The sequence below is a fragment of the Pundamilia nyererei genome, unplaced genomic scaffold (genome assembly GCF_000239375.1).
Source record: "Pundamilia nyererei isolate P.nyererei 1_Seehausen unplaced genomic scaffold, PunNye1.0 scaffold00098, whole genome shotgun sequence".
Classification (NCBI taxonomy): Eukaryota; Metazoa; Chordata; class Actinopteri; order Cichliformes; family Cichlidae; genus Pundamilia; species Pundamilia nyererei.
In genome coordinates this window covers 614860-626116 of record NW_005187499.1, presented here as the reverse complement: position 1 = coordinate 626116, position 11257 = coordinate 614860, and the positions used below count along the sequence as shown (strand labels likewise).

General features: G+C 40.3%; 1 protein-coding gene across 1 annotated transcript in view; it reads left to right on the top strand.

The window, feature by feature from the left end:
- The window catches only part of acin1a (apoptotic chromatin condensation inducer 1a), an 18797-nt gene extending 7561 nt beyond the window's left edge, over window positions 1-11236 (top strand). The window contains exons 6-18 of the mRNA XM_005740215.2: window positions 9-65; window positions 216-301; window positions 4623-4680; window positions 7141-7180; window positions 7477-7619; window positions 7740-7883; window positions 8021-8216; window positions 8562-8707; window positions 9087-9194; window positions 9303-9410; window positions 9501-9795; window positions 9881-9981; window positions 10066-11236. Of these exons, the coding sequence (XP_005740272.2) occupies window positions 9-65; window positions 216-301; window positions 4623-4680; window positions 7141-7180; window positions 7477-7619; window positions 7740-7883; window positions 8021-8216; window positions 8562-8707; window positions 9087-9194; window positions 9303-9410; window positions 9501-9795; window positions 9881-9981; window positions 10066-10389 (1806 nt within the window). The 3' untranslated portion in view covers window positions 10390-11236. The remainder of the gene's footprint in view (window positions 1-8; window positions 66-215; window positions 302-4622; window positions 4681-7140; window positions 7181-7476; window positions 7620-7739; window positions 7884-8020; window positions 8217-8561; window positions 8708-9086; window positions 9195-9302; window positions 9411-9500; window positions 9796-9880; window positions 9982-10065) is intronic.
- The last annotated feature ends 21 nt before the right edge of the window (window positions 11237-11257 follow it).

Sequence of the window (11257 nt, the reverse complement as noted above, 5' to 3'; positions counted from 1 at the left end):
CCTGCAAAAGAGAGACGTCTGCAGAGAAGGCTAACACAACTGCAGATGGAGACAGTCACAACGTGGTAAGTTGCTTAGAATAAGTTCCCCAGAAGATTCACCTTGTCACAATATCTGTGTCAGAATGGGCAGGTCTTTGATAATAAAACAGATTCGCCATAAATGAACCACACTGTCTGCTCTTCATCTTATTCCCTGCCCTTTAAAATTCCCAGGCACAGTTTTCCAAAGCACCGACTGGAGAAGAAAAACATGGGAAGAGAACAGACAGTGAGGACGAGGAGGAAAAGGACAAACAAAGGTCTGGTTTTCAGTCCCAGTTTTCTGAAACATATCTTATACTTTGTTTGTGTGTCAGATTTACTCACTGGGATCAGTGTATTTGTGCTCTTATTAACATGCAAGTATAGAGGCTGTTAACAATGCTCAGTAACTATTTGACCTCTTCTGCATCATGAGTGGGGATTTGCCAGTTTGGCCCTGTTAGGTGGACGGTGGGCCAGTCTGTTCAAATTAGCTTTGTTGCTCTGTATACCACACAACACACCAAACACTAATGCACTCGCTGCTAATTGAAGAGCTACAGCAAAGGCTCAGTTGTTTAGGGGGTCTCTCTCCCTCCCCCTCTTTATATTCAGTTTAAAACTGGTTGGAAAGATATATTTTATTTTTACTTTAGAAAGTGTTGTTGTCAGCTAGGTTAATAGTTTTCATTTCACCAGTCTCTTCAGCTCCATTCCACATGTGCCCGTGTGACAGTAGATGCACTTAGAGTAAAGAGCTGGAAAGAAGAAGCTAGTGGGACAGTAAATGACAGCCGTAGGCGTCAGGCTGATGCCCACAGTAAGCTGAAATGAGACTAGTGCAGCTAATTAGGTGAATAACAAATATAAAATTTAAAAAATGTATTTTGGTCCTGAAGCCATTTATCATTTTATTTATAAATAAATATAGGAGTTGTATTTATTTCATGTATGATGTTCTCTGTACCTGAAGTGATGGCATTATAATTCTCAGAACTGGAAAATTTGGACTGATAGTTCCTTAATTGTCAATACAGTCAAAATAAACATTTCTTGAAACATGAATTGATTACATTGCTGTGTAGAGGTTTTCCACTTTCTGAAAAAACAAACAATGGATAACAATGGCAAAGAAGTTTCATCTCCCATGATATGTTATGTCAGTTAAGGTTCTTAAATCTAAACTAGGGACAAAACCAAATTTGTGAATAGCCTTGATCTTCAGCCCCTCCGGTGGCACTGGAGTAAAATCAGACTGGAGTCTGTAGTGGAAATTGCTGCCTGTTTTTGTATGTCAAAAGTGTCAAGTAACACAGTTTGTCCCAAAATCCACAAATACAAATGAAAAGCATCCTAGAAAAACAATATGATAGATGAGCAACATTGGGTAGGAAACCTTTTTCACATTCCAGTGCTTGCTTTACCCTTTTGTTTTACCTTCTTCTTAAGGACCTTTTAAGATGTCTCTTCTTATTACAAAAAAAAATACAAAAACAAAATGATAGAAACATGTTTTTGGCAGGTTTAAAAATAAAATGTTTAAAAAAATTTAAAAAACAAAACAAATTGTAATAAAACACTGGATTAACTCCACATAGGTCAACACATTCACCACTCCAAACATACAAAACTACTAATAAAATTACTAGTAATAACCTGCCATGTCTGAGGCTATAGTTCGATTCACTCATGTATAAAAACACAGGCATGTATGTGAATTTGTCATGTTATTCATTGATCTTTATTACATCAGTGTATATCCAGTGCATCTGGAAAGTACTGACAGTGCTTCACCTAGATGCTTGGTCCTTGTTTCCAATTTTGTCAGAATGCAGCCTTATTCCAACATGGAATAAATTCATTTTCACACAATACCCCATTATGACAAAGTGGGGAAAAAAAGGTTGCTTGTAAATCTTGCAAATTTAATAATAACATTTTTTAACATGTACATAAGTATTCACAGCCTTTGCTCAATATTTTGTTTAAGCGTGTTTGGTAGCAATTATAGCGTCAAGTTTTGTTTTGTTTTGTGTTGGGGTTTTTTTAAGTAAGCTTGCCGCACCTATTTTTGGGCAGTTTCTCTCATTCTTCTTTGCAGATCCTCTAAAGCGCCATCAGATTAGGTGGGGCGTGTCAGTGCACAGACGTTTTTCAGATCTTTCCAGAGATGTACAAGCAGGTTCAAGTCTGGGTCTGGGTGGGCCATTCAAGGACATTTAGAGCGGTCACAAAGCCACTGTGTGGTTATCTTGGCTGTATTCTTGGAGTCGTTGTCCAGTTGAAAGATGAATGTGATGAATCTGAAGATTAATCAGATGTACAGAATGCTCTGGAGCAGGTTATGAAGGATGTCTTTGTGCATTGCTGCGTTCATCATTCCTTGACCCTGACAAGGTCCAAGGTGTCAAAAAACATCCCAACAGCATGATGTTGCCACCACCATGCTTCACTGTAGGGATGGTAGTGGCCAGTTGATGAGTCATGCTTGGTTTCCTCCACACACAAGAGGCTTGGCTTTTTTTTTTCATCAGACCAGAGAATTTTGTTTCTCGTGGTCTGAGAGTCCTTCGGGTGCCTTTTGACAAACTCTAGGTGGGCCGTTTGTGCCTTTTACTGAGGAGTGGCTTCTGTCTAATTGCTGGAGTGGTGCTGAAATGGGTGTCCTACTGGAAAGTTCTCCTCTCTCAACAGAGCAACACTGGAGCAACACAGAGTGACCATCGGGTTCTTGGTCACCTTCCTGACTAAGACCCTTTTACCCTAATTGCTCAGATCGGCTGGGTGGCCAGCTCTAGGAAGAGACCTGGTGGTTCCAAACTTTTTCGATTTACAGATTATGCATAATCACTTACTTATTAGCATCAGTCTTTGATTAACTCTTATTTACAGATATGCATTTTTCTTTCTATTGCAGCATGCAGATAACTAAAGAATATTTTTTAACATAACAACGACATAATTGTAACTATAATGTAATTACTAAATTAAGTAAGAAGTAAGTAAGATGTTAATGCTAGTACTCTAGGCAGTTTTTATTGTAAGTTTCATCAAGATGGATGATCAGTGTAAAAGAGAGGCCTACGATCATCATAGTAAGATTTCAGGTTGTTTCTCCTATAAAATATAATGTAGCTTTATTGTGCTTAAACTGTCCTTTAGGCGCAAAGCTAGTGAAATGACCGAAAGCTTTTTTCTTTTCTTCTTTTTTAAAATCTCATTATTTCATAAATATTTCAACTTAAAAAAAACAACAACTCCTCAATGGTAAGAGTGGAGTAATTATTTTGCACATCACTATTTACATATTGTGGAAAAAGCACGTGAAAAAAAGCCAGTTCCGTGGACATTGTTTTGTGTAATGACATACTGATGTGTTCACTTTAACGCTTCCATGATGTCATTATAATGAAGACCTGATAAAAACGGTGTAAGAAAAAAGGCTGGGCATTGAATTTCCCATCAGGCGATTGATGAGACTACCTTAAATCCGGCGTGCTAGAAAAGATGTGGGTCCTTTTTCTTTTTTTTAATACAAGATCTTTTTTTCTTTATTCGTTGCAACATGGCTGTGCTCAGTCGGCGGGTTTAGCAGCCTATGCCGGCCTTTGGCTCTCCACACCGCGGCTCAGCTAGACAGCAGGCGACACTTTGTCCGCTGCAGGTTCCGGTTGACAGCCGCTGCGGTCATGGACGTATTCACAGAGGAGTAGTGTTCGGAGAGAGGAAGACAGCAGGGAGGGAAGAGAAGCGGTTCGTTGCGACGCAGTCGTTTTAACGGCAGTCGCAGTCTGTGCTGCGTGTGGAGCGAGCACGGCGTGGTCTCAGTGGTGTGAAGTTCCCCAAGTTGATTTCAGTAGCAATGAGTGGACTTGTTCGCGTGTGCTTTCACGAGGATGGTGTGACGACGTGAGGCGTACGCTCATTCGTCAGGTACCGTGTAGCTGTGGTGCGTGTCGGATCTGGACGGGCGCAGCTTGGCTAAATAAGGAGTGTGGTAACTGCGTTTAATTTCTGTTTTATTTTTCTCGCTTTGGCTCAGTTCTTTTACCCTGAGGGGGACGATAGCAGCGCATTTGATGTGGTCACCAACGTGTGATGCGGTGAAGGCGCAGTAATTTTAGCATCTGCTGGTTGCTGTTTGTGCATTACATTGGAGTGGGTCCACTTGCTGAGATTTTAACGCGTTTTTATGCTGTGTTGTGGTTCCTTGACACGTGTTTGAGAAAACGTGAATTTTTGAATTATGATTGCAGTGTAATGACATTTAAAGGACTAAAGTATTAATTTTGCATGCACTGCCCAGCTACTGGCAATATTTACAAAGGCATATCCATTTTAAATCAGTTTTAATTTAGGAATCAATTAAGTTTCTGATTTTAATTCTTTTGTTCCTATTGCTAGGAATATTTTTAATACTTTAGATTTGACATGTTTTGTTTTTGTTAAACATTTACATAGTGTTTTGATTGCTTGTGTTAAGCTATTAATTTAATATTTTTAACATCTTATGAGTGAGTTTTCTTTCTTCATACTGATGATCTTTTTTTCTTTTTTACGTCTTTTCTTTGATGTGTATTTATTTTTAACAATATGCAGGCAGATGAAGGAGACTACCATGGCAGATCCAGAGAAATTTCAAGAAACCAGTGAGGAGGTAAGGCACCTGGAGAATCCCAAATCATTTCAGTTCTGAAGGCTTTCATTAATTAAGTACTTTGCAGGGGAGATGCAGTTTTTAGGGATGTTCCTCGTGACTAATTTACTAGTTGTTTAAACAAGAGAGAAAGCTTAGCTATTCATCTACTTGAAAAGACAGAAAACTCTGACTATATTAAAAACTGGACACAAATTGATCGACAAATTTCAACATTGGCCCAAAAAGTATTGCATGTGTGTTTGTGGAACTATATGAACTATAGTATGAACTGTAACAATGTCCTGCACCACAGTGCAGTGTGATTACTCGGGGGTTTAGTTCCAGTTTATTCTGACACAAACGATATTTATTTATTTTTAAACAGTGCTGAAGAACAGCGATGGTTCGCTGTCTCGGCTGTCATCTGTTTACTTTCCCCCCTCGCTCGTTACTTTCCTCCACAGAGATAGGTAGAGAGACGGAGGCATAGCTGGTGTTAGCGCTGCAGGCAACATGAGTGGCCAGCAGCATCTTTGAAATGGCAACTGCTGTTGTATAGTAATAACATAATAATACATTTAACTGGCAGCCGTGTTTAAACGTCTAGTCAATTAGTCACAGGCATCCATAACAGTTAGATTTTTTAGTGCACTTTTTGAATTATTCCTAGTTTTTAAACATGTTACATTTTACTGTAAGTATTTAGATTTTTGTTTTGTTTTTAAACAACAAGAAAGGGTCATTAGAAGGTTTAATGGGCCATTTTCAAACTTGGTAGTATGTTAACCTTGGGTACTGTCATAGGAACAAACAGCAAGGGTGTTTTCTCACTGTGGCTGATGTTTAAACCCCAAATGATTCCTTTGTTATAAAGGTGCTCATGCTTCTTCCATTGCCCCTATTGGTACCTGCGTACTACCTCTGGCACTACTGCTACTGCTGCACCTGTTCCACTGTCCCCAAGAATCCAGAGTTGACCACAGATAAGCCCCAAAGTCTGCACTACAGAGGGACACCCCTGGCAACAAAGTCTGCCTCATTTTCACCGATATGGCTGACAGAAACTATTAATTGGACCAGAAGTTTTAAAAAGGGGGTTGGCTAGTCAATGTTGCCCACATCTTGCAGCCTGATTTTTACCAATCTAGCCCACACCCTTAAAGTCTACATCGAGAGCATGAGGAAAGAAGCTTGCTCACTTAAGCCAAGTTCAAGGCTGCTGTGAACAAGTTTAAAGAAGTTTCTTTTTTTTTTAATTATTATTATCAAAGACATTTTTTTTTTTATCTCATAACGATCAAAGAAAGTGGGCATTGTGGATTATGACCTGGAGAATGGTATGAAGGACATTTCGATTTTTTGTGTATCTGTTGGAAGAGAGATCTGCTGCTTGGATACTTTTTCAGATAGCTTAAAGCAAATATCTGGACTGCAAGAGGCTGGGAATGTTTTCTCCTGAAAAAGGACTTGCCATTTGTTGCCAGAGTTTTGCTACTATGTGACTGCTTCTTAAATACAGCAGAACTTTTAAGTCAAACTTATGGAGTTGTTGCACAGTGACTGTTGACAGCATTCATTATCTGGTCTCAATTTAAGTGGACTGATCACTCTCTTCTGCCAGTATAAAAGTCTGCCACATCTTTAAAAGGACTAACATCTGAAGACGACTGCTTTGGCCAAGAACATTTGAAAGCCCAAACCCAAATGAACTATTGAGCCCAACCTACCAGCCAGCAAGATTTCAGATTTTCATCCAGCCACCATTGATTGGACCTTTGTTCCCTAAATACAGTACATGCAGTCGTGATTGGGCCATATCCAAAACAGTAAGGATCAGGTGTCAGGGAATAAGTAGATGTTTACTCAGTGCTGTATTTCATAGCTTATTTTGAATGTGTTTAATATTAATTTATATTCTTTTTAATCACTGATGGAGAATGAGCTTTGGATTTTTAATTGTGCCTCCTGCAGTTTAACAAAAATATTTCTAAACCCCTATTTGGTGATCTTGTGTCTTAGTTTACTTTTAGCTGACTAAAGTAGTTAAATATTAGTTTTGTTGAACTAGTTGGAGTTTGTCTACAAACATTTAAAAAAACAAAACATTTTAGTGCTTAAATTGAAACATTACAGTTTCCACTAGGTCCTTGTTTTTTGTTTTTTGTTTTTTTGGTTTTTTTTTTTTTAGAAAGTTCAAGTTTGAGAAGTTCAATCTTTAAAAGTAAGAAATGTTTTCAAAAATCTACAGGTGTAGAGCTTCAAAAGTTAGGAGAACACATCATAAACATAAACAAACGCAACATAGCTTGCCATCAATAAACAACGAGTTTTAAGGCGAGGTGTTGTTTTCAGTTCTCTTTACCCGCTTCTTGTTTTTATTCCACATTTTCTTCAACTTGACCATTTGTCTCATTCCATGGTGTCGGCGTCTCACCTCTCCCATGTATGTCGGGTTGTTTCTATCTTCTTGTGTTTCAGAAATCAAAGGCCTTCTCAGCTCGTAAGATCTCTCTTAGCAGTGAGTACAACCTTTCACCTTGTTCCATTCTTTACTAACATTTGATTATTCATGTTGATATTGTGGCTTTTTCTCCTCATATTTGTATTAATCTAGTTTACAAATATTTTTGATATGGGAGGTGCAGCATTGATACACTAAGGTTTGAGAACACAGCAGCGTTAAAAAATTCTTAAATTTGGTTATTCAACAGAATATATAATTCAGTAATCATTCAAAAGACCATTGTCTGTATATATTTCCAGTTGATGTGTTGCATAAACGTCGAGCATTGTATTGATTCCATTACTTCCCAGGCAGTAAATCATCCCCGGGCACCAGCAGTGCAGAGGGTGAACAGGAGTCTGGGACAGTGGCTGGTCGCAAGAGGAGGTGGGGCTCCAGCACAGCTGTTACTGCTAAGAAACCTTCCATCAGCATCACCACTGACTCACTCAAGGTATTTGCAGCAAAGCATAATTTGTTTTACATTGTAGTTAACAGTAATTCTCACAGATGCATTGTAAACACTGTCTCGTAGAAAGCTTAACCATGTTGTTTCCTCACGCTTTGCCTGTAGTCTCTGATCCCAGACATCAGGCCATGTCTAGGACAGGAAGCAGTAGTTGACTTGCATCCAGAGGAAGCTGTCCTCTCTGGGGCTGATGATGAAGACAGGGAGCGCTCTGATCAGGACCTTCAGATTAGACGCACAGTTACACAGGTTACTGTTGTTAGTGTTTAACTACTGATTAACCTGACTCTAGTATCTTCACTTTCATTAAGTGTAAAGTGCTCTTTAAGATTGTTCGAGGTTATCTCTCAGTTGATGATTGCTTGGTGTGATATCTTGTATTTAAGGTGGTGCATTCAGAAAGCCAGGAGAATGGGCAAAGAGAAGCAAAGAGGAGCAGGCAAGAGGAGGCAGAGGAAGATGATCTACAGGTAGACCAAGAAAGGACAAAGGCTCATGAAGAGCAGATGGATACCTCTATTCCTGTAGCTGTTGAAACTCATTCACCAACACATACCAGCCATGATGTAGAAATCAACACTGGTAAGATATCCACCGTAAGATTGCTTCTCTGCAGAAGTAAATTCATCAGAATTAATTAATGTATTCCGGAAATCTAATTTTCATATTACCTTATGTTTAAGAAAGCCAAATGGGTGCATAATAGAAAGGCTGACAGAAAGACTTGAATGATTCTTTATATGGATTCAAACAACTATTTTCAGTCGGTGCTGATTTCTGGCATGCCATCTTGGGTGTAGCAATTCAAATAGTTTAATTATTAGACACTCAGATCTCTTGCCTCGGTAAAGGAAAATATGTTCTATTATAAGAACTACAAAGACAGTGATGTAATGGAGACACTTTGCTCACTGCTTTTCATTCTAGTGACCCCCAGCGACACCCTCATTCGTCGCTCCATCAGCCAGCAGAAAACAAGTGTTTCCATCACAATTGATGACCCTGTTCGCACGGCCAAGCAGCCCTCACCACCTCGCGGAAAAGTCTCCACTATTGTTCACATCTGCAACCTGGTGAGAGAATAGGACCCATGAACAAACCCATGTTGGGCTCAAATTTCTAAAATATGAGCTATAGGACATGGATTTTTGTTTTCTTTCTTTTGGGGTTGATTTTATTTTTTTATTTTATTTTTTTTGTTGAGGTATAAAACTTCCACAATATATTGTCTTCTACTGTCATAGACCCAGTTAATTTCTAATAAATCAAAACAATTAAGTTAAAAAAATAATTGTATGGAAAGGTTTCAGTTTTTCCTCTTGTAATCTTGCTGACTTCTTATTGCATGTGTTTTTATTTAATTGTTCCACTGTGTTTATCTTGTTTGCAGTGTGTAAATTGTTAGTAGTTGCACTTTATTCATGTTGTAATGGAGTCTGTGACACTGTTCAGGTGAGGCCATTCACTCTGGGACAGCTTAAGGAACTGCTCAGCAGAACTGGCAGTCTGGTGGAGGAGGGCTTCTGGATTGACAAAATCAAGTCCCACTGCTATGTCACTGTAAGTTATTAAAAGCATTGAGTTATATATCTGCAGCTCAGACTGCTTTTAGACATTGGAAGTATTTTCTCTCTCTCACGGGTCCCCCACTATACTTTCCGTGTCTAGTATTCAAGTGTAGAGGAGGCAGTCGCCACACGAGCAGCTCTTCATGGCGTGAAATGGCCACAGAGCAACCCAAAAGTTCTCACTGTTGACTTCTGCCAGCAGGATGAAGTAAGAATATTTTTGTTTTGAGTTTTTTTCCCCCTCCATAAGTGTTAAATGTTTGGCTATCTGTAATCTGAACATGTCTCTGTCCTGTAGTTGGACTTCCACAAAGGTTTGGGTGCAGGTGACAAACCTGGAGCAGAGGAACATGGTCCTGGCTCCGGCCGTGGTCGAACATCGGGCCTGCCCTCTCTCCTTCCTGAGCGAGATCAGTGGGCTGAACGGGAACGCGAAATGGAACGCAGGGAGCGAGCTCGAGCAGAGCGGGAGTGGGATCGCGACAAGGTTAGAGAGTTTGGAAAACACGGAGAAGAGAAGGAGGGAGGTCCTCGAAGGTCGCGATCAAGAGAGAGGCGACGCAAGGAGAGGGGAAAGAGCAAGGAGAAGAAAGGTAAGACATGGATTTAGACTCAGTGTACCGGGTCCGCTGCCAGAGGCCTGTTCTCTTGTCTAATGTTGTGTGTATTCTCTGTCAGAGAAAATAGCCGAGGATCCCCCTGCAAAGCTGCTTGATGACTTGTTCCGCAAGACTAAAGCTGCTCCTTGCATATACTGGCTTCCACTTACAGATGAACAGGTGATGAAACAAACCACTTCATACCTTTTGGGGGTTTTGGTTTTTTTTTTTTTAAGTTTTTTTTTTTTTACATTTTCATTGTAGTTTGCCCAGCGGGAAGCTGCCAGAGCAGAACGGGCAAAAGAACGTGAGAAACGGCGAAAGGAGCAAGAAGAGGAGGAGAAAAAAAGGGAAGAGGAGCGCAAGGAGAGGGTGAAAACTGGAGGAGGCACAACAGAACGCAGTGAGGGTGAGAAAGACAAGGACAGAGAGAGAGACAGAGGTCGAGATAGAGACAGGGAGAGGGAGAGAGAGAGGGAAAGGGAGAACGACAAACGCAGGGATGGCTACCGTAGGCCCGGGGGCAGCGGGGCGGGCGGAGGCCGACGCTCACGCAGCCGCAGCGAACCACGAGAAAGGCGGCGCTAATGGCCAATCAACTGATGGAACTGTCCTAGAGACCGCCCTCCTCCATTTGCCTTTCACTACATGTACTTTGTTACAACTAAGACCCAACAGAGGACCAACCGATGTCGCTACCATCTCTCAAATTGTCATCTTCTTTTTTTATTTTAAAGCACATTTACACCTACACACATTTATGCTTTAAGGGGACCATGATCTTTTTTTTGCAGTGTTGTTTTTCAGAGCGCTGTCCGTGGCGTTACTGTCAAGGTTTGATATTTTTCTTTCTACATTTGCCTCTTTTTCTTCAGTTTTTGTCTTGACAGCATAGCTGTTTGACTCACTGGGTAATTTTGATTATTTAGCCCAACGTGCCCCATTTGCCTCATAGTGTGGGTGCCAATTATGATTTGCAGTCACTTGTTGTCGCCTCTGTGTTTAACAATTTGGATGAGGAATCCTTTTGTTGCTGCATGTAGTATAAGGCTCCTCCTGCCAGTCCTGCCTAAAGAGAAGACTCGGTCCTCTGCAGAGAGGACTGCATAAATCAGACAATACTGAAATAGGTGTGTTTGGCTTTTTGTACAGACTTAAGATTACTTCAAATCAAGTCTTTAAATGAGGCAGCTCTGGGGTATTTTTAAACAAGCGTGGAATAACTACTAAGGCAATGCAGTGTTCCTCTGTCTCTGTTAAGAGATGAGTTTATTCTCTGTGGGAGAGAATCTGTCTGTCACAGCTGACACAGATTATGTTTATGTCCTTATTGATTCTCCTCTTCTCCCTTTCCTCCTCTTCCTCCAGTACTCTGACCCTGTAGTCAGTACAGGCCTGAGAGGGGAGGTTGCATTATGAGTTTTCTCACCAATGGTTTTAATTTTTTTTTTTTTTT